Source organism: Oncorhynchus tshawytscha, linkage group LG18, assembly GCF_018296145.1.
Source record: "Oncorhynchus tshawytscha isolate Ot180627B linkage group LG18, Otsh_v2.0, whole genome shotgun sequence".
NCBI classification, from domain to species: domain Eukaryota; kingdom Metazoa; phylum Chordata; class Actinopteri; order Salmoniformes; family Salmonidae; genus Oncorhynchus; species Oncorhynchus tshawytscha.
In genome coordinates, this window is record NC_056446.1 from 22,397,197 (window position 1) to 22,418,593 (window position 21,397).

At 43.2% G+C, this 21,397-nt stretch overlaps 1 protein-coding gene across 6 annotated transcripts in view; it reads left to right on the top strand.

The window, feature by feature from the left end:
• The window catches only part of snx9b (sorting nexin 9b), a 28,260-nt gene extending 12,000 nt beyond the window's left edge, over positions 1-16,260 (top strand). Inside the window, exons 5-20 of one of the 6 annotated variants that reach the window (XM_024405251.2) lie at positions 5,085-5,162; positions 7,888-8,065; positions 8,515-8,550; positions 9,146-9,269; positions 9,561-9,648; positions 9,799-9,924; positions 10,127-10,244; positions 10,430-10,560; positions 10,696-10,799; positions 10,889-10,992; positions 11,077-11,154; positions 11,280-11,356; positions 13,613-13,702; positions 13,977-14,091; positions 14,241-14,332; positions 14,655-16,260. In XM_024405251.2, coding sequence (XP_024261019.1) covers positions 5,085-5,162; positions 7,888-8,065; positions 8,515-8,550; positions 9,146-9,269; positions 9,561-9,648; positions 9,799-9,924; positions 10,127-10,244; positions 10,430-10,560; positions 10,696-10,799; positions 10,889-10,992; positions 11,077-11,154; positions 11,280-11,356; positions 13,613-13,702; positions 13,977-14,091; positions 14,241-14,332; positions 14,655-14,702 — 1,587 coding nt within the window. In that variant the 3' untranslated portion in view covers positions 14,703-16,260. The remainder of the gene's footprint in view (positions 1-5,084; positions 5,163-7,887; positions 8,066-8,514; positions 8,551-9,145; positions 9,270-9,560; positions 9,649-9,798; positions 9,925-10,126; positions 10,245-10,429; positions 10,561-10,695; positions 10,800-10,888; positions 10,993-11,076; positions 11,155-11,279; positions 11,357-13,612; positions 13,703-13,976; positions 14,092-14,240; positions 14,333-14,654) is intronic. The other 5 variants (XM_024405252.2, XM_024405253.2, XM_024405255.2 and 2 more) reach the window with 5 other exon arrangements.
• The last annotated feature ends 5,137 nt before the right edge of the window (positions 16,261-21,397 follow it).

Genomic DNA, 21,397 nt, shown 5'->3' on the forward strand with positions numbered 1-21,397 from the left:
ATGCCTATTTACTCTTCCATCTGACTGCGCAATCCAGTGTCTCATTAGCCCAGCCAGGCAATTTATAAACTTGATTTCTCAGTATATTATTCCAGTCTTTTGCTGTTCGCATTGTCGGAGTGGACACGTTGTTTCCAGAGTGCACAACCTATGCTACACTTGTGAGAAACACTTTTTGGGTCATTTCATTCCACTTTCAAGTTGTCAATTTAGTCATTGTCTTTTGTTTGGAGCACTCCTGTCAATGTTGATTACCCATAGAAGTAGGCCTATAGGCTACCTAAATATGCCAATTTTGGGATCTGATAGTATTTCTGGTTGGCTTAACAAACCACCAGTAATGAGCTGTGGAGCTTCTCAAAGTAATGTTTTCCTCACCTCAAACAGCAAACAAGCGAAGTCTGTTTTTACATCCATTGAGAATGACAATAGTTCATCAATGAATTTAAAAACTCTTTCCAGCTCTCTCCCTTAGGATATTTAATTTTATCCAAATATTTTCTACCTGCAGGCTGCAGTGGTTTATTTGTTGGCTTTATAGGCTATATTTACATAGTGTGCATGGTACTAAATGGTAAGATTAAATTGGCATTCCACATGAGAAAGATTGCAGTCACGGCAGAATCTGCAAAAGCCAGTAGGAGTGGGAAGAGGATCGTCAGGTCAGGCTAAATTTAAAAAAAAAAAAATCTTAATCTCGGGCTCCCTCTTTAGTCATTTGTGTCTTATTTCATCAAACAGTGGGCTTAAAGCATCAGACAAGCTCAATGTGAATTTATAGTTGATTTTATTAAAACACAAAGGGTGTGTCTAGGGCTGTTGCGGTGGCTATTACCGCCCCACCGGCGGTCACAAGTCATGAAGGCAGTCAAATTCCACATGACCATTTAGTCACGGTAATTAGGCTTCTCCAAGCTCTGATGCTGCTGATGGTTACTGCATTGTCGGAACTAGAAGCACAAGCATTTCGCTACACTCGCACTAACATCTGCTAACCATGTGTATGTGACAAATAAAATTAGATTTGATTTGGTCATTAGTAGCCCTTCAAACTTGCTAACTGCCTGATACTCAGCACTCTATTGTCCCTCTAATCACTTTGACATCAATGCAAATGTTATAGAAAATCCCGCTGCCCCTGTGTGTGATAATGGTCTATTCTATATCAAAACAAAATGTCACACATGTATTATTTAGTATATGTAAAGACAATATTAAATCAAGAATAGTCTGATGGGTGACAGTATTGGCCTATTACTGATATGATATATTATCACTTGTAAATGATTCCTAGCATAAGAAGCAATGACTTTTTCTAATCATAGTCGCAAACCTCATGTAGCCTAGCCCATAGGCCTATATATTTTAAAGGTTTGTATCGCAACTAAAGTGGCTGGCCAAATAACTTCTTAAAGTTATGCACATTAATCTGCTTTACAAGGGGTGTAGAGCCTAACGTGTGAGTTTCAAGTCTGGGGAAGATCATTTTCAGCACTTATAGCCTACTACCATGTATGTGTGCATTGCTGCGCTGTTAATGTGAAGAAGTAGCCTAATAATTTATCAACATTTTAAGCTAAACGTTCTGATCCGTTGCATCAGCCTCATTGCATAAAAACATTTTTTTAATGCTAGTGGTTATATTAATGTGGGATCTATCGCATCTCACAACTGTCTAAGACTATGTTTGGAATATTTATTTATTACACAAAATAGAATAGGTCGACTTTTGTACTATGGGGGACATAGGCTAGTGCCATAGGCTAGTGCTTTTGCCGTTTGTTAGGCCTGCTCATCTTTTTGGCTGACGAAAAGTAAACGAGGACAGTTATTCTATTATCTTCAATATGCACCTCGGAATTGGAAAAGGACGTGCGCAGTTGCATCCCGGATGTGTCGGTCTTCACTTGTAAGCCTGTAAGAAAGACCTGATCAAGTGACTGAAAGCCATGTGAGTGAGAGGCGCTTCAGATTGCGCCGCACACTCATGGACAAGAGCGCAACGCAGCACTCCGAGCCACAAAAGGCATGGATTTTTTAGCATGCATTACTGCCACAAAGGGGATGCCACCGTGAAATTCGAGGCATTATCATGTGCTTGTCAAATTGTGAATGAGAGACTATTGTGGTGTGTACAGCCTGGGCAAAAAGCGTGCGCCAAAAAAAAAACAAAGCAGAGCTCTGTTATACCGTTATTACAGAGAATCAGACAAATTATGCTACCTTCTGCCTATTGGTTTCTTAGCTTATTCAAGACTGTCTCAAAATACAACACTACCTGTTTATGACAAAAAAAAAGCTCTTTACCTTACTCGCTTTTCAAAGATGTCTAGAAATGTACATATTTTGTGCTCTTGTAGGAAGCAATCACTCCCCTATTGCTGACTACAAGTGATCTATAACTGGGCTAATAACTCAGTAACTAGCAAAGGATATGAACAAACTGTGCACACGTGGCTACCTGCAGCTCTCACTTTGATCTCAAAACAAGCACATCAACTCACGACCACTCATGCTGTAAACACAGTCCAGTTCAAAGTAAATGGTACAGATCCATATACAGTGCATTCAGAAAGTATTCACTTTTCCCACATTTTGTTACATTACTGCCTTATTCTAAAGTGGATTCAATTGGTGAGGGAAAAAAAACAATCTACACACAATACCCCATAATGACAAAGCAGAAACAGGTTTTTAGAAATGTTTGCAAATTAAACTGAAGTATCACTTTTACTCCCATTCGTCTCTACAGATCCTCTCAAGCTCTGTCAGGTTGGATGGGGAGCATTGCTACACAGCTATTTGCAGGACTCTTCAGAGATGTTAGATCAGGTTCAAGTCCGGGCTCTGGCTAGCCCACTCAAGGACATTCAGAGACTTGTCCCGAAGCCACTCCTGCATTGTCTTGGCTGTGTGCTTAGGGTCATTGTCCTTTTGGAAGGTGATCCTTCTCCCCAGTCTGAGGTCCTGAGCGTCCTGGAGCAGGTTTTCATCAAGGATCTCTCAGTACTTAGCTCCTTTTCAGCTTTCTCGATCCTGACTAATCTCCCACTCCCTGCCGCTGAAAAACATCCCCACAGCATGATGCTGCCACCACCGTGCTTCACCATAGGGATGGTTTTGGCCAGGTGATGTGCAGTGCCTGGCTGTAATGTGATGCTTGTTATTCAGGCCAAATAGTTCAATCTTGATTTCATCTGAACAGAGAATCTTGTTTCTCATTGTTCGAGAGTCCTTTTGGTGCCTTTTGGCAAACTCCATTTGGCCGAGCATCTTGGTGGAAAATGCTTTATTCAATCAATTTTAGAATAAGGCTGTAACGTAAGATCATTTGAAAAGTTAATATGATCACACCAGTAATAGATTTGATGTTGTATTACTTGTGAAGCACAGCTGAGTAAGCATTTAAATAATTCGCTTTTTATTTTTATTTTACTGGGCTGATGGTGCCTGCATCTGATGGTCAGTCTCAGCAGAGGGAGAGAGCAGCAGACTGAGGGTCCACTTCTCAACATCCCTCCGCTCTTCCTTTCCTCTACTGACCAAAAAGTCACACTGTCTTCCAGCTAATGGCGAAACTTGAGTCGCACCGCATTATTTCTGCCTCATCCACAGATTCATGTTGTTACTCCTATGGATAGAAAAAGTTAAATATTCCTCGATATTAAAAAAAGACCCAAGCTGTTAATAATAATAATAATGCAATCCTATAGATACACTTTCCTACTCGTTCATTACTGCTGCAGTGCTTGTTGTAGCGCTGAGTGGAAATAGGAAGAATGCGCATTTTATGGTTTATAAAAGTGTTAAATACAAAGTGTTGACAGTGCTGAGTAAGAACATGAACTCCTACAAACAGCAGCTCTTTGCTGTATTCGTTGACAGTCTCTCTCCTGTCATGGTTTTAAACGTTTTGAAATATCACAGTATCAATTTTACTGTAGATTTATTTTATGCCTGTTACGTTACTGTAGACACGGTCATCTGAGCCATCCGATTGGCCAGCGGTAGACCTATAGTGCACTTGATATGCTCTCTGGCCCGCTGGAAAGGCTGAGTTTGTACCTTCAGACACATTAAATGGTTCAAAATGGCAACAGTTCGCCCACCTGGCGCAGGGCAGCTAAATCGGGTGCATCTATCGCCAACAGCCTGAGACAAATACAAAAAAAAGAGGAAAACAAGGCTTTATCGTTGTTTTTTTTACAGAAATGTTTGGCGATCGACTAGAAATGCCTTGGAGATCGACCAGTCAATCGCGATCGACCTATTGGTGACCACTGCTCTAGAAAGTGAAGTTTAATTTTGTGCTTCTCTCTGTGGGCTGGTATTTCTGCGCGGCAGTCCCGGAGGAGCTGCGCGGCAGTCTTGGGCTACTGTGCACAGCATGCAGCTTAGAGGGAACATTGGGTGTGTCTATATAATGCAAAAAATACTTGTTTTAAAATTTCGACCAATCGATTGTTTCAAAGAATAGACTACTTCCGGTCGACAATTTAAAAAAACAAAATGTTTTTATGTTGTTGTTGGCGACAGCCCTATTTGTTACCCCTCTACCAAACCTATTATTTCACACAAAGTGAATCCATGTAACTTTTTATGTGATTTGTTAAGCCAAATTTGACCCCTGAACTAATTTAGGCTTGCCTAAACAAAAGGACCAAACACTTATGCAACAACTATATTTCTGTTATTACATTTTGTATTCAGAAGAATGTTTTTTTACTTATCCACTTTGTCATTACACAGTATTTTGTGTATATTATTGACAAAATATGACATTTAAATGAATCCCACTATGTAACACAATATATCCAAGAGGAATCCAAGGGGTCTGAATACTTTTACAAGGCACTGTATGCTAGATGCAAGCTATTTATTTTTCTTGGAAAATGGGATAGCTATACAACTGAAGACATGGTACCCCTATTATAAGTTAGAGGGGAGTCAACAACAGAACACCAAATTACTGTCTCTCATCATATATTCCTACTTCACTGTGGCCCCTGCTTGGGGTCCACGTTGCCCAGGTTACCCTTCACTCGCAGGCGCTTTGTGATGATGTCACCTTCTCTCCCCTCAAGGTGGATGTTGGGGCCTGTAGTCCTCAGCCGGACACCCCTGACACCCAGGCCCCCCCTCCCTCCTCTTCCCCTGACGAGGTAACCAGCACCGAGCGGTGGTCAGGGCCCCGCCCCCCACCTCCCATCTCAAATCCCACCCCCTGCAACCCCCTGCACCCCCCCCACACACCCCCAGCTCAGCCTGCAAGAGCATGATCTTACATTGTACCACCCCCATCCTCTCCTACACCCCACTCCCTAAACCAGGGTCCACTTACTTTCTGTCCATCAAACTACATCTGACCTGGAGCCAGTTGTTAAGGGTAACTGTTAACTGGAACCTCCAAATCAGAGGCCGAAATCAAGACTACCGACCCCCTACACCTCCAGACACGCATCCCATCACAGATTAATGAAATTGATCAGCACATCTCTGATACAACATGCACCGCTATGGATCAATGTTTCTTATTACCAGCACTAAACACCAAACGAATGATCTCAACATTCACGGTTCCCTATAACCAATCAATTATTACAGTGATCAGTGAACAAGCTCTCCCACCAGGCAAGAGCCAGCAATCATTCGTCTCAATTTTACCATTGTTTTTATATGTTGTAAACAAATTGTTGGACAATTCAGCAGAATAAATCAAAACTCCTGCAGTTTGTTCTGTGGTAACACACTACAGCTGCTATGAGTCTGTGTTTCCCACCACTGTGGTCCTCTAATGTACTCTCACTCACTCTGTTTGTTTTGTGGCTTACTGTAAGTAGCCTATGATGGAGATGTTTGGTCAGCAACTTCCTATCCAAACGCGAACACATATACACACACACACACACATCCACACAGGGCTCTCCAACCCTGTTCCTGGAGCGCTACCATCCTGTAGGTTTTTCGCTCCAACCCTAATCTAGCGCACCTGATTCTAATAATTCGCTGGTTGATGAGTTGAATCAGGTCAGTTACAACTGGGGTTGGGGTGAAAACCTAGAGAAGGGTAGCGCTCCAGGAACAGCCCTGATCTACACACACATGCTTGCGGCATGGCCAACGTCTGCCCCATACGCATGGCATGCAGTTGTCCTGTCGATTGTCTTGATGCAAAATTCTTCTATAGTCTCAGTGAATGAATGACTGTAGAACGCATGAGATGTGTGTCTGTTCTGCTTGTGTTGTCCTTCACCACATGTAGTCCTCCAGCCATGGAAATGACTGGGAGAAAGGCTTACAGTGACGTGCTGCATACTGCCGTGCCTTGGCATAATCTGAATGGTACAGTGCAGTGCGTCACATTGCTGGACTTGAATACGAGGCATGAATTTCTCAATTATTTAGATAAGCGTGAGAGTGGCATTGTGCGCGAGAGACGTTTTTGCATAATTTTGTGTGACTTGAGGAAACACGCTGTACCTGCAAGTCCAGGGTTCAACTTCCATACCATTCAACACACAGTCACACGTGAGTGTGTTGCCTGACTCTGTATTTTGATTGGGATGTGTGGGGAGGGAATCTGCCAGGTAAGGGTTGGAGTGAGAACACCATCTTTTCTTCCTTGTTTCATGTTTTATGTCCATTTTTCTCAAGCAGTCTTACAGTGGGGCAAAAAAGTATTTAGTCAGCCACCAATAGTGCAAGTTCTCCCACTTAAAAAGATGAGAGAGGCCTGTAATGTTCATCATAGGTACACTTTAACTATGACAGACAAAATGAGAAAAAAAATCCAGAAAATCACATTGTAGGATTTTTTATGAATTTATTTGCAAATTATGGTGGAAAATAAGTATTTGGTCACCTACAAACAAGCAAGATTTCTGGTGCTCACAGACCTGTAACTTCTTCTTTAAGAGGCTCCTTTGTCTTCCACTCATTGACCTATATTAATGGCACCTGTTTGAACTTGTTATCAGTATAAAAGACACATTTTTATTTTTTTAAAGAGGAATTATTAGGAAATGGAAGACATACAAGACCACTGATAATCTCCCTCGATCTGGGGCTCCACGCAAGATCTCACCCCGTGGGGTCAAAATGATCACAAGAACGGTGAGCAAAAATCCCAGAACCACACGGGGGGACCTAGTGAATGACCTGCAGAGAGCTGGGACCAAAGTAACAAAGCCTACCATCAGCAAGGGTATTGAAGATGAAACGTGGCTGGGTCTTTCAGCATGACAATGATCCCAAACACACCGCCCGGGCAATGAAGGAGTGGCTTCGTAAGAAGCATTTCAAGGTCCTGGAGTGGCCTAGCCAGTCTCCAGATCTCAACCCCATAGAAAATCTTTGGAGGGAGTTGAAAGTCCGTGTTGCCCAGCAACAGCCCCAAAACATCACTGCTCTAGAGGAGATCTGCATGGAGGAATGGCCAAAATACCAGCAACAGTGTGTGAAAACCTTGTGAAGACTTACAGAAAACATTTCGCCTCTGTCATTGCCAACAAAGGGTATATAACAAAGTATTGAGAAACTTTTGTTATTGACCAAATTCTTATTTTCCACCATAATTTGCAAATAAATTCATTAAAAATCCTACAATGTGATTTTCTGGATTTTTTTCCCTCATTTTGTCTGTCATAGTTGAAGTGTACCAATGATGACAATTACAGGCCTCATCTTTTTAAGTGGGAGAACTTGCACAATTGGTGGCTGACTAAATACTTTTTGCACCACTGTATATTCAAATTTCTATCAAGTCAAGTTATATACCCTGTAATTTCTTTCCCTGACAAGTCATTTAAAACCAGTATTGGTTGATTGTTAAAAAGGCTCTCTTCTACCCCTACCTATTTTTCTCTCTCCTCTCTCTCGCTCCTCTAGGCGAGTAACGGTAAAGACCCGTGGTCGGTATGGAACCAGGACACCACGGGAGGTTCCTCCAACAACTGGGCGGCCCAGCCAGAGGGCACCATTACAGGCACCATTACAGGCAAGAGTGCTGCCCCTGACCCCTGGGGCACCACAGCACAGAGCCATCCTCAGGCCTACCAGGGCCCAGGTAAGAGTCACTGTTCTAGAGGAACTAAAGGGCAATGAGGGCCCCTTTATGGACCTCAACACTTTGGTAATAATTTGCTCGTAATACTGTAGGGAAGACCTACTTTAGCAAGTTTCTGGCAAAAGACTTGCAGAAAGATGTCTCCAGAAATGATTTTTCCCCCCTTGTTATACCTCTTTTTAGGAACTTTATCCATTGTTAATATCTATGTTTTGGGTTTTAAGAATGTAGCCTTTGGCATACATGAAGGGTGGTTTTTTGCAATGCATTTTCTAGGTGTGGTCTTAAACGGGGCGGTGTTGTCATCGATAGTTATGAGATCACTTGCCTTTGCAGAGTTTTTGCTGGCTTTGGTTTTTCACTTCCCGTTTTAAAACTATATTCTGAATTAAGACGTGACTGACTGAATGAACGAAATAACAAAGTGCCTCTTCTTTTTCCTTCCAAAGATATCTATCCATATCCCTACCTTATTGACTGGTCAGGTATCCCACCATGCATTGCCTGCTGGGAGGGTTTCCCTGTTTGTGCGAGTGTTGACTGTTTCTTGTTTTAAGAAAATGTCTGGCATGTGTATAACCAGTAAATGTTAAAAAAATTCTCTATTGCAGGCATGTGTTTGCATTGTGTGTATTTTCTCTCAAGAAAGCTATTCACAGTATTTATAGCTTAACACTTAATTGGTTGGTTTTGAGGATATATCTAACTGATTATCTAGACTGATATAATAGGTTTGTTGTTTCTGTTTGGATACATACTGTACAGTATATTTACAATTTTTCTCTCAAAACATAGCACGGGGTAGTGCAGTGCAGTGGTCTTCAAACCTCTCATCGGGCACCCAAGATTTTCCCTGAAGTAGCTCACCTAATTCTCTAATCAAGGGCTTAATGATTAGTGATTGGAATCAGGTGTGCTAGCTCTGGAATAAGAACGTCTGGGGGTCCTCGAGGAGAGGTTTGAAACCCACTGGTCTAGTGCATGTTCTCTGATCTCGGTTTTAGGCTTTTTATGCTGTATGATCTCTCTTCCATGTATTTGGTTACTAAGGGTGTGTGTGTGTGTGTGTGTGGGGGGTAGGAGCGGAGGACGATGAGTGGGATGATGAGTGGGATGATGTGAAGTCAAACTCCGAGTCTGGAGATGGAGGGGCCATCCAGAGAGGAGGGGCTACTGGCTCCTCCATGAAGATCTCCCTCAACAAGTAAGACAGCTGACTACTACTCCAAACCATCACACTGAATCCACAAACACTAGCCGTGACCTAACAACCACTTTTACCCAGATTTTACCCACGGTAAACATAAACTTTGAGTCAATATACAGAGTTTGTCCATCTTAGTTTGCGGTTTAGAATCTGAGACGTTTGGCGGAGGATAGTTGGCCCAACTCTGTTAAACCATTGCCGTTGGATTTCCAGACTGTCAAGTGTCCCTTTCTACCTAACCACTGACACTTAACCCCTGACCTTTACCCCTGTGTGTTCCTCTTTGAGCAGGTTCCCCGGGTTCTCCAAGTCTGGTCCTGAGCTGTTCCTCCTCTGCAAGCAACCACCCAAGGGAAAGGAGAAGATAACCATCTATGTGAGTTGGTGGAGGACCTTCATCAGGACTGGACATTGAATGGAGTGTGGTTGGCTGTGTTGTTTAGCAATTTTTTGTACTGTAGTCTTTTCAAATTGATGTAGGATTTATCTTGTAGGATTTAGTAGGGTTGTCTCTGCTCCGTCTCAGATGGGGGAGGTTGGTCCAGTGTGGTCCTATCCAGAGGCTCAGCTGGACTGTGTCGTAGCCGACCCTAAGAAGGGCACCAAGATGTACGGCCTGAAGAGCTACATCGAGTACCATGTCATACCCAACGTAAGTGTCTGTGGGACCACTACTAGTATCAATGTGAATGGTCATTAATGTTTCTGGCTCGATCATTTCTAGGGACAGATACATTGTCCAAATGCCTGATATAACGAGCTGTCTCAGATAAAAGCTGCAGTTGCCGAAAGCCAATATTATGCCAACCCATTGGCATTATAGTGCATGTTAACTTTGTGTGATTGGTTTGCAGACCACAAACAGACCTGTCAATCACCGATACAAGCACTTTGATTGGCTGTATGAGAGGCTACTGGACAAGTTTGGTTCAGCCATCCCCATCCCCTCTCTACCGGACAAGCAGGTCACAGGTGAGAGACTGACCTGCTAACCTCTCCTCTTCTCTCCTCCACTGAGAAACCCTCTGTCTATCCTATAGGAGAGGAGTTCACTTAATGTAGGAAGGTATATGTGGAGCCTGGGGTGCTCCTTTCAATGCACACTGCTTATATCTGCTCTCTCTCCCTTTCTCCCTCCCTCCCTCCCTCTCTGCCAGGGCGTTTTGAGGAGGAGTTTATCAAGATGAGGATGGAGAGGTTGCAGGGCTGGATGACCAGGATGTGTCGGCACCCTGTGGTCTCCAACAGTGACGTCTTCCAACTCTTCCTGACCTACAAGGACGAGAAGGTACAGTAGGAGTCTTCCTCATCTTCCTCCCCCAGGATCAGCAGAGGGGTGCAGTATCAGACTGGACATGGAGCTCTGACTGTACAGGACTGGTAGTGACACTGAGGATTGGCTATTGAGCACTGTGTGTTGCAGGACTGGAAAACAGGGAAGAGAAAAGCAGAGAAAGACGAGGATGTGGGAGTGATGATCTTCTCCTCCATAGAGCCTGAAGCCCCCGACCTGGACCCCATCGAAGTGTGAGTGACATCACACCACTCTGCAGCAGACATACACAATATGAAATGTTATGGGGTGTTTTTCTTCATTTGTTTCCATTGCGTAACAGGGAGCAGAAGTGTGATCAGTTCAGTCGTTTCACCAAAGCTATGGATGATGGTGTGAAGGATCTACTCACAGTGGGCCAGGAGCACTGGAAGAGATGCACAGGACGTATGTATGCACTACATAAACTCTACACAGCAGCTATGCAGGCTACATAGTTATAACACATGACCGATCTGTGTGTGTCCTCAGCTTTGCCCAAAGAGTACCAGAGGATTGGTAAGGCCTTCCAGAACCTCTCGTCTGTCTTCACCAGCAGTGGATACCAAGGTAGGCCTGCTTGGACAGATATTTACCCCACTAAAAGGGATATATATGGATCTCTGTATGTTTTAGTTTGTTCAATATAAGTGTTGTTGCGTATAATATAAAAAAACAGGTTCTTGTATCTGCAGGAGAGGCAACCCTCACCGATGCCATGACTTCAGCAGGAAAGACCTATGAGGAGATAGCTCAGATGGTGGCTGAGCAGGTACAGTACCAGTACAGATGTGTCAAAACCTGCAGATCTCTCTCTTAACCCTGTATCTCCTCTGGGTTAAAATCAATTATCAGAATGTGTGGTTATTTTCAGTGTCAGAATTGAATTTCCATGTTATTTTATTTGATCATTTAAAATCAAGATACTGTTAGGTTCTGAACAAACAGAGTAAAAACTCAAACGGATGACTAGGAAAAATCTCAAACTATGTTTATTCACCCACTGGGTCATACACCTGCAAAGACAATGCATGATTACACAAGCACATATATTTATAACCTCTTACTAGGCAGGGTCAACTCCTTACACGTCTAGATAGCCAATACATCTCTGTCACCAGGCAGGAGCTTAATTGGTTTCTCTCACTGGTGTAGTCATGGTCCTTCCTGATGCTAGAACCTTGGTGGGTGTGGAAGTGTGTGTGTGAGATAGGACTGTTGTGGTGGGCCCCTCTGGCCCCCCTCCCAGAGGTTTCTTCTCACTTCATCTGTTGACTTAACCTCGAGCCGAATTCCACGCTCCTCTCTAGTTTCGCAGCTGGCCTGCCCTAACAGAGACTAACTACACTGTTGCCCTTTACCTCCCTCCTTAGGACATACACCAGATTCCTATCCACCCTTCATTGACCCCAACATATACATTCCTTGTACATGTAAAGTATCAATACGTTTTAGTATAGTAAAAGTATATTTCAAGCTAGAATCCAACAATATGCATACAAAATTATTCAATTGATTAAGAATCACTGAGGATGAACACAAAAAAGCACAAATGTCTGACTTATTTCCATTGTGGTCCTCTTTCATGATAGTGTTTGGCATAATGTGGCACGATAAAAAAATATACATCTAAATTGGCAGGCCAATTTGGTTACTTAATCATAAGAACACAAAAACATCCAGTTTACACACTATACACAAAGGAACTAGGAGGGATTGCTCACACAAGCACACTATCCATTAACTAGGATTTCACCTTCCTTTTAATGCTATTCAGAGAGGGAGTAGTTTTAACACAGACAGATTATTCCACTCAGAGGCTGCCAAAGAGTCTCATGTTGAGAGTGTAGTTGCTCAAGGGCTGTAAATATGTGTATTAGTATTTGAAAGGCAATGTGTGCTATACGTCAGATGTTTTGTCTCAGTTGTTGAGGCCTTGGAATCCAAAATAAGCCTTTGAGGGAATGTATGCTAGTCTACGTTGAGGAGCAGCTTTGGGCGAGTGGGGGCAACTTCCTGTTGCTCTGTGTACTTCCTTTAGCCCCAAAGACCTTGTGCTCTATTCCCGTTCCTTTGGTCTCTCTTTTTTCTTCATCGCCCCAAGCTGCTCCTGTCTGATGTCACTTCCTGGATGTCTGCGTGCGTTTCCTGTGACCTCACAGTGTCTGTTTTATATCCTTGTTCTGACCTTCTTCTGACCCTTTCACTAAGCATCCTGTGTGTGAGGTGTGTGTTATCTGAAGGGAAAAGGTCAAGACTTGTATGATTACTCCATGACATTCATTTAAGGCCACCAGAGCAAAATATGTTCTCTATGTTCCTCTGACAATTCAGTTGAACATAATGTTTGAATATCAGTTCTCTGATTTATATCCATGACGGTGTAGTGTGGTTTGTAATGAAATCAAAGCCCCACCCTGTTTTTGATGTTGTCGCAGCAGCGTCGACATGGAGGACTCATCTGGTAAGCATGTGTTGCTCCAGTCCAGAGGTTTCTGTCCTTGGTCCAGACTCTGTTTGACTTCTTTTTGACCTTTTGACCTCCACCAATCATTAGCATTAGCTGTGTAGTTCCAGTCCTGGGTAGTTACTAGCACTCAGACACAGTGCTGTCTATATATACATATATATATATGTGTGTGTGTGAGTTCCACATTATAGTAAACCTACAGTTCCCTACCTTGGTTCTCTGGTAATGTTTGGATGGATGTGTTATGGATCTCTTCCATGACCAAGCACGCCTTTGTGGATGTTGTTTTCCCTACATGGTCCTTTATTATCTCTGTTTTTGGTCATATTTCTATCGTTTTTAAGTGGTTTCCTGTTTTTTGCTATTTGAGACATTGCTACTACATTTCTTTCTGATGATGTCACAGTTGTATTATTGTACTCATCTTGTTCATTGGCTTTTCTGGCTCAGTACCAAAAGTGTAATGTGAATTGGCTTTTGCTCTGTTTGCAGAGGATATTGGGTTGTGTGGCTGTGTGTGTGATTTGATATCTAATTGTCCATGTTCTCTCCCTGTAGCCCAGGAAAGACCTGCACTTCCTCATGGAGAACAACAATGAGTACAAAGGCCTTCTGGGATGTTTCCCTGACACCATTGGAGTACACAAGGTAGACTCCTACAGGGGGGGAGGGAGAGGGAGAGCAAGAGAGAGAGAGAAATTGGATTTCACATGATACTGAGCCTAGGGCAGAGGAGTGCGAGCGAGAGAATAACAACCATATGAAAATAACATTGCTAAAAGAACAAAACCATTTTATTTTGGTTAGGACCTACAGTGTCTTTGCTATTAATGTAGATCCCTGTTTAATCCAGTATAGCTGTAAAGTTGAATCCCTAGGATTTTGTGTAAAGCTCAAGACTGCTCTGTCTTTTCACTGTTAGGCGGCCATAGAGAAGGTGAAGGAGGGAGACCGGCTGGTGGCAGCTAGCAAGATCACCCCTCAAGACAAAGTGACCATGGCTAAACGTGTTAGCACCATGTCATATGCACTACAAGGTAAGGCTACTGGTCTAATGCTAAATGTGTTAGCGATGGTTAAATGTGCTAGCACAAAGTACTGTAAGCCTATGGTGTATAAAGAGATGGTTCCATCATCTATACTAAATCACGTGACAGTGGATTTCCTGTTTTCCCCCCACCCACAGCTGAGATGAACCACTTCCATAGCAACCGTATCTACGACTACAACAGGGTGATGCAGCTGTACCTGGAGGAGCAAGTGAAGTTCTACGAGACGGTAAGAACACAATTTTAAAATGTCAGTAGCTTCTTTTTCTCAAATAGAAAACCTATGAGTTATTTGCCTGAATGACAGTGGATCTAAAGCGAATGAGTATTGCTTGCATTGAAATTATATTAATGAATGGGTCATTTCCACATGCTCACATGCAATTGTCTCTGACCCTGGTCACAAGGTGAGAGGGACTGCTATGAATAGATGCATCTGTACATACAAATAGTAGTCCATCAACAATGCTTCAATCTGATGAATATTTTTATTTAGGTATTCAGCACATGGCTTTCAATGGGATTTTTCTCTTTATTCCTGGTTTGGGCAGATTGCTGAGAAGCTGAAGCAAGCACACAGTCAATTCACCACCATGTAAACCTGCCTCCTAAAACTGAAAATGCAAGAAACAGCTTAACACCCAAGATATCTCTCTTTTTCTATTTCTCACTCTGTTGCTTTTTCCCTTTGCGCTCAGTGCAATTTCATTTCCTGCAGTCGTTAGCTAATGATGCTAATGTAATCTGTTTTAAACAGTCTAGGAACTGTTTAGGAAGAGGTGTAGACAGTCGAAACCCAGATGGGTGGATTGCAGCAGTGCCTGATGCACAGTGGGTGCCACATACAGCACCAAACAGCCCAGTCCCACAGGAAACAACACTGACTTCTTCCTGTGTCTCAGGTCAGGGTAACATGACAAACATTCAGGCCCTCATTGAACACAGTTAAGCATTGCCCTCACTAACTCAGTGATTCACTCAAAATGCAGAGGTCAAAGAGCAGCTCTCTCCCCCTGGCAAAGAGGATACTGTTTGCATTTCCTTGTTTGACTGAATCCATGGGCTACTCATGTGGAACTGACTTCCTCAGTTCCACATTATAGTAAAACTACAGTTCCCTACCTTGGTTCTCTGATAATGTTTGGATGGATGTGTTATGGATCTCTCCCATGACCAAGCACGCCTTTGTGGGTGTTGTTTTTTGCTCCATGGTTCTTTATTATCCCCTGGTCATCTTTTGGACCTTACCCCAGCATCACAGCATTTTTTAATCACAGCATTTCAACAGAAATTGTGTTTATGATTTTTTTTAAGTGATTGAAACACACTCACAGTTCAGAGTAGAGATGTTGCATTATGCCTTGTCAGTTAAGTTCCAGCAGATATGAGAGAGAGTGTGTCACCACGCCCCTTGCTTGTGAGTGTGTCTGAACACTGCTGGCAGTGCCCCGCCTCTTCCTTCACTCACTTCCTCGATCTCTAACAGGAAGCTCGACCCTTTCCTGCCACTGTGCCTTGTTGACGTTCTGTAGAAAATAGAACTGCATGCTTCGCTAATTCCCCCTGCCTCATTTTTTTTTTTTTTTTTTTTTTTTTACTACTCACATCTTTCCAAAAACATGGAGTTCTGCTTTTCTCCCTTCTGGAAGGACAAATCCTGATGGGGAATGTTAGAGGTTATGCAATGGGAGCCTACTCCTCGTCCATGGAAGCCAAACATCAGCGAGCCAATGCTTCTCCCAAAGCCAGTGCCAAACATGGTGGCTGGGTCCCAATACTCGTAAATTGCTCCCTTGTTTTCTTTCCTTCAAAAACAGCTGAGCGGTTTCACAATATTGCTTTCACCTATCAAATCCTTACATAGCAGTGGTTAGTAAGGAAATGTGTTAAGACAATTGGGACACAGCCTGCCTTTATCCAGGTGTCTATGACAGCTCTTCTCTGCCTCACTCCACTTAATACCGCAGTGCAATCTTCAATCATTATTTAATCTCCCTCTTTCTATTCTCGTCACATAAATACAAATATATATTCTATCTGATGCATGTGCTTTTTGGTTGTTGAGGTATTATTTTATGTATAGTAATATTTGCGATACGTTGTCACCCAGAAAGAGGAGAAATTAAGTTTGATTTAATAAAAATGATTTGTACTCTCCGTGTACACGTTTGCATTTCTTTGAGTGTGTTTGTGGGAGTGAGTGTGAGTCATGTCTTGTTCTGCCGGACTTGTGTATTTGGGACGACACCCACCCACCCACACACACTTATATACACACACTGCAGGCCCCGTCTGAAAATTCTGTAGAGATGGATAGGAATGAAAATGAGTTGGTCTATAAGCAGAGCGGAGTGTCAAAGAGTGTGTTTGTGCTGATTATGAGGGTGGAATGAAAGAGGTCTTTCACCCTGTACTCTGCCTGCACCCAGCTCTGACTGAAATCAGGTGCAGCTGGGTCTCTATCTCTACACCCAGAAAGAGTTAAATATTTCACTCTATAAAGAGTTAAATACGCTATATATACAGAAGTATGTGGACACCTCTTAAAATGGGTGGATGTGACTGTTTCAGCCACACTTGTTGCTGACGGGTGTACAAAATCGACTACACAGCCATGGAATCTCCATAAACAAACATTGGCAGTAGAATGGCCTTACTGAAGAGCTTAGTGACTTTCAACGTGGCAGCGTCATAGGATGCCACCTTTCCAACAAGTCAGGTTGTCAAATTTCTGCCCTGCTAGACCTGCCCCGGTCAACTGTAAGTGCTGTTATTGTGAAGTGGAAATGTCTAAGAGCAACAACGGCTCAGATGTGAAGTGGTAAGCCATACAAGCTCACAAAATGGGACCACCGAGTGCTGTAGTGCATACAAACTGTCTGTCCTCGGTTGCAACACTCACTACCGAGTTCCAAACTGCCTCTGGAAGCAAGGTCGGCACAAGAACTGTTCATCGGGAGCTTCATGAAATGGGTTTCTATGACCGAGCAGCCGCATGCACACAAGACCAGTAGCGATTTTATTATGTAAATCTTGATGGGGGAAAATAAATAAAAGAGGGATGCATCCTAGCAAAGCCACTACACAACACTAAACAATACATTAATTGCACTATAACGGTGACAAACAATGCCCACAAACTGTTAGGGCCTACATACAGCTGTCCCAACCAACAGCAGTCTCAACACCTTACCACTGCTACACCTGGCTATCAGCAGAGCCTTGTCTGGCAGTGAAAAACAGTTTATTCAGCCTCATTTACTGCCTTTAAAAAAAACATAGCTTATATGGCTGACTTGCTAAAACAAAAGTGGTGTCTACTGACAATTGAGATGTACAAACTATGATATAAGGTGACGACAAGCAAATGAGGCAATCTGTAATTTCGATTAAGACATTGAGCGAGCTACAGTAGGACGGACATAGTCAATATAACTATTTGTTTTGCACTATTGAAATGTACAGCGCCACAATTCAGAACATGGGCCATTCTTATAGTGTTCTCCCTGTACACCAAGTCAGAAGAACCGTAGGATAAATAAAGGGGGCATATAAGCAGACAATGAAAGCTCTTACAATATTTGATGATTACAGTTCTCTAAAACAGGTTAAATGCTACATGTACACCACCAAGTCAGAACAGTAGGCAAAATTAAGAGGGGTATATGGACCAACTTATTAGTGTGAGGCACATGGGCTACTAACATCTTACTGCACAACATACACTTAGTATTACTTTCTTAGCTACAGTATACATATCTACCTGGCATATTACATAATTTATGCAGCAGCATACAATACATTTTTGGACTCCCCTTGTTGTGCTGTGCTCACTTGAACAGGAAGGTGGCGTGGCTGTCCTTCATGGGCATATTTTGTCATCAAAGTCTGTCATTCTCTGGATTTATGGTGCTTTCAAAACAACTGGGAACTCTGGGGGGGAAAAACAAGGTCAAATCGTGATGACATCATTGATCTTCAGGTCATAGCTGTAGAAAGAGACCAGATTTACAGTTCCGAGTTGGATGACCGTTCAAAATGTATTTTCCAATGCATTTATTCCCGACTTCCCAGTTGTTTTCGCAGTTCCAAGTTAAGTTGTTTAGACCGCGGCACAAATTATGTTTCATTGACAGCATGGCCAATGTGAATGTTTATCATTTTAAACTTGGAAAAAAGCCCCTTAATCGCAGATTTGGGACCACACAGCCATTCCACTGAATAGCAGGCTAGTGTTTGGTTTGCAAAGCTTGCAGTTAGCCACTGTCACTGATTCCTTCCAAACCACTCATTGTTGAATTTGTGATTTCTAACTTGTTGTGTAATGTTTATGGCCGATGAGCACCAATACGTTTAATCTATAATTTCTCTTCATTATTTCTCTTAATATGACAATAGTTCAAAAGGATTTGCCAGTAGATTGTGGACTTGATTCATGATGATGACTGCTAGCTAAGATTTTGAAAGTATGATGTTGACAGCCCAGTCAATTCCTGCCAGTCTGCACAGCGCGATATCAACCCAGAGCACATTGGACTGCTTTTTCTCTACCACATCTCTGGATTCCTACCACAAGCTCTGAACCTTTACACCGGATCATCGCAGCTAGCTAGCTGCTATCCGAGTGTCTACTCCTGGCTAACGTCTCTGTCCGGAAGCAAGCACCAGTTAGCTTGGAGATAGCCTTGAGCTAGGCCCATCTCCTGGCTAGCTGAAGAGGTCCATCAGCCAATTTCTTGGGTTACAATACCTATTTTGCCAATTGGCCTGGACCCTTTTACTGCCGACACGGAGTGCCAACGATCCATCACAACTGGTGTGCCGACGTAACCTTCCGAGGGGGTCTCAACAGGCTCTTCCGTCGTGACGTCCACCGAAGGCCCTTCTGCTAGTCTGCCGGCCCGCTAGCTGTCTGAATCGCCGTGTCTCCAGCTCGCCTAGCTACTCACTGGACGCTAATGATCACTCAGCTACGCATGCCTCTCCCTAATGTCAATATGTCTTGTGGCTAGTGATTATTGTGATTATCTCGATGTAGAGCCTCCAGCCCTGCTCAATATGCCTTAGCTAGCCCTTTTGTTCCACTCCCCACTCATGTGGTGACCTCACCTGGCTTAAATGGTGCCTCGAGAGACAAAACCTCTCTCATCGCCACTCAATGCCTAGGTTTACCTCCACTGTATTGATATCCTACCATACCCTTATCTGTACATTATTCCTTGAATCTATTCTTCCGTGCCCAGAAATCTGCTCCTTTTACTCTCTGTTCTGAACACACTAGACAACCAGTTCTTATAGCCTTTATCCGTACACTTATCCTACTCCTCCTCTGTTCCTCTGGTGATATAGAGGTTAACCCAGGCCCTGCATCACCTAGCTCCACTCCCATTCCCCATGTGCTCTCATTTCTTGACTTCTGTAACTATAAAAGCCTTGGTTTCATGCATGTTAACATCAGAAGCCTTCTCCCTAAGTTTGTTTTATTCACTGCTTTAGCACATTCCGCCAACCCAGATGTCCTAGCCATGTCTGAATCCTGGTTTAGGAAGGCCACCAAAAATCCTGAAATTTCCATCTCCAACTACAACATTTTCCGACAAGATAGAACTGCCAAGGTGGACCGAGTGCCTGCAGAGTTCTGTTATACTATCCAGGTCTGTTCCCAAACAATTCAGGCTTCTACTTTTAAAAATCCACCTTTCCAGAAACAAGTCTCTCACTGTTGCCGCTTGTTATAGACCCCCTTCAGCCCCCAGCTGTGACCTGGACACCATATGTGAATTGATTGCCCCCCCTTCTATCTTCAGAGCTTGTGCTGCTAGGTGACCTAAACTGGGATATGCTTAACACCCCGGCCGTCCTACAATCTATGCTCGATGCCCTCAATCTCACACAAATTATCAAGGAACCTACCAGGTACAACCCTAAATCCGTAACCATGGGCACCCTCTTAGATATCATCCTGACCAACTTGCCCTCTAAATACACCTCTGCTGTCTTCAACCAGGATCTCAGCGATCATTGCCTCATTGTAAAGCTGTCTATCCTACCGATCCTTGACTTCGGCGATGTAATTTACAAAATAGCCTCCAACACTACTCAGCAAACTGGATGTAGTCTATCACAGTGCCATCTGTTTTGTCACCAAAACCCCATATACTACGCACCACTGCGACCTGTATGCTCTCGTTGGCTGGCCCTCACTACATATTCGTCGCCAAATCCACTGGCTCCAGGGCATCTGTAAGTCTATCCTAGGCAAAGCCCCGCTTTATCTCAGCTCACTGGTCACCATAGCAACACCCACCCGTAGCACGCGCTCCAGCAGGTATATTTCACTGGTCATCCCCAAAGCCAACACTTATTTGGCCGCCTTTCCTTCCAGTTCTCTGCTACTAATGACTGGAACTAATTGTAAAAATCACTGAAGCTGGAGACTTATATCTCCCTCTCTAACTTTAAGCATCAGCTGTCAGAGCAGCTTACCGATCACTGTACCTGTACACAGCCTATCTGTAAATAGCACACCCAACTACCTCATCCCCATATTGTTACTTATCCTCTTGCTCTTTTGCACCCCAGTATCCCTACTTGCACATCATCATCTGCAAATCTATCACTCCAGTGTTAATGCTAAATTGTAATTATTTCGCTTCCATGGCCTATTTATTGCCTACCTCCCTACTCTTCTACATTTGCACACACTGTACATAGATTGTTCTATTGTGTTATTGACTGTACATTTGTTTGTGTAACTCTGTGTAGTTGTATTTGTCGCACTGCTTTGCTTTATCTTGGCCAGGTTGCAGTTGTAAATGAGAACTTATTCTCAACTGGCCGACCTGGTTAAATAAAGGCGAAATACAAATAAATAAAACATGATAAGTCCAATCAAAGCTGCTGTACATATAACTTCATTTGATGTCATTTTATCTGTGGCCAATGACCTTGAGCTTTCTCGGATGGGCACTTCTAATGTAACTCTATGGCAGCACCCAAGGGACTAGAATTTTCTAGCTCTAATTTTCTAGTTCTTGTGGGGCGGCAGGTAGCCTAGTGTTTAGAGCGTTGGGACAGAAACTGTAAGGTTGCTGGATCGAATCCCCGAGCTGACAAGATAAAAATGTCATTCTGCCCTTGAACAAGGCAGTTAACCCACTGTTCCCCGGTAGGCTGTCATTGTAAATAAGAATTTGTTCTTCACTGACTTGCCTAGTTAAATAAAGGTTGCATTACCATTAGACTTGGCAGTGACATAGTGTCCCCATGAGTGACAGAACACTGAGCTAGGCTG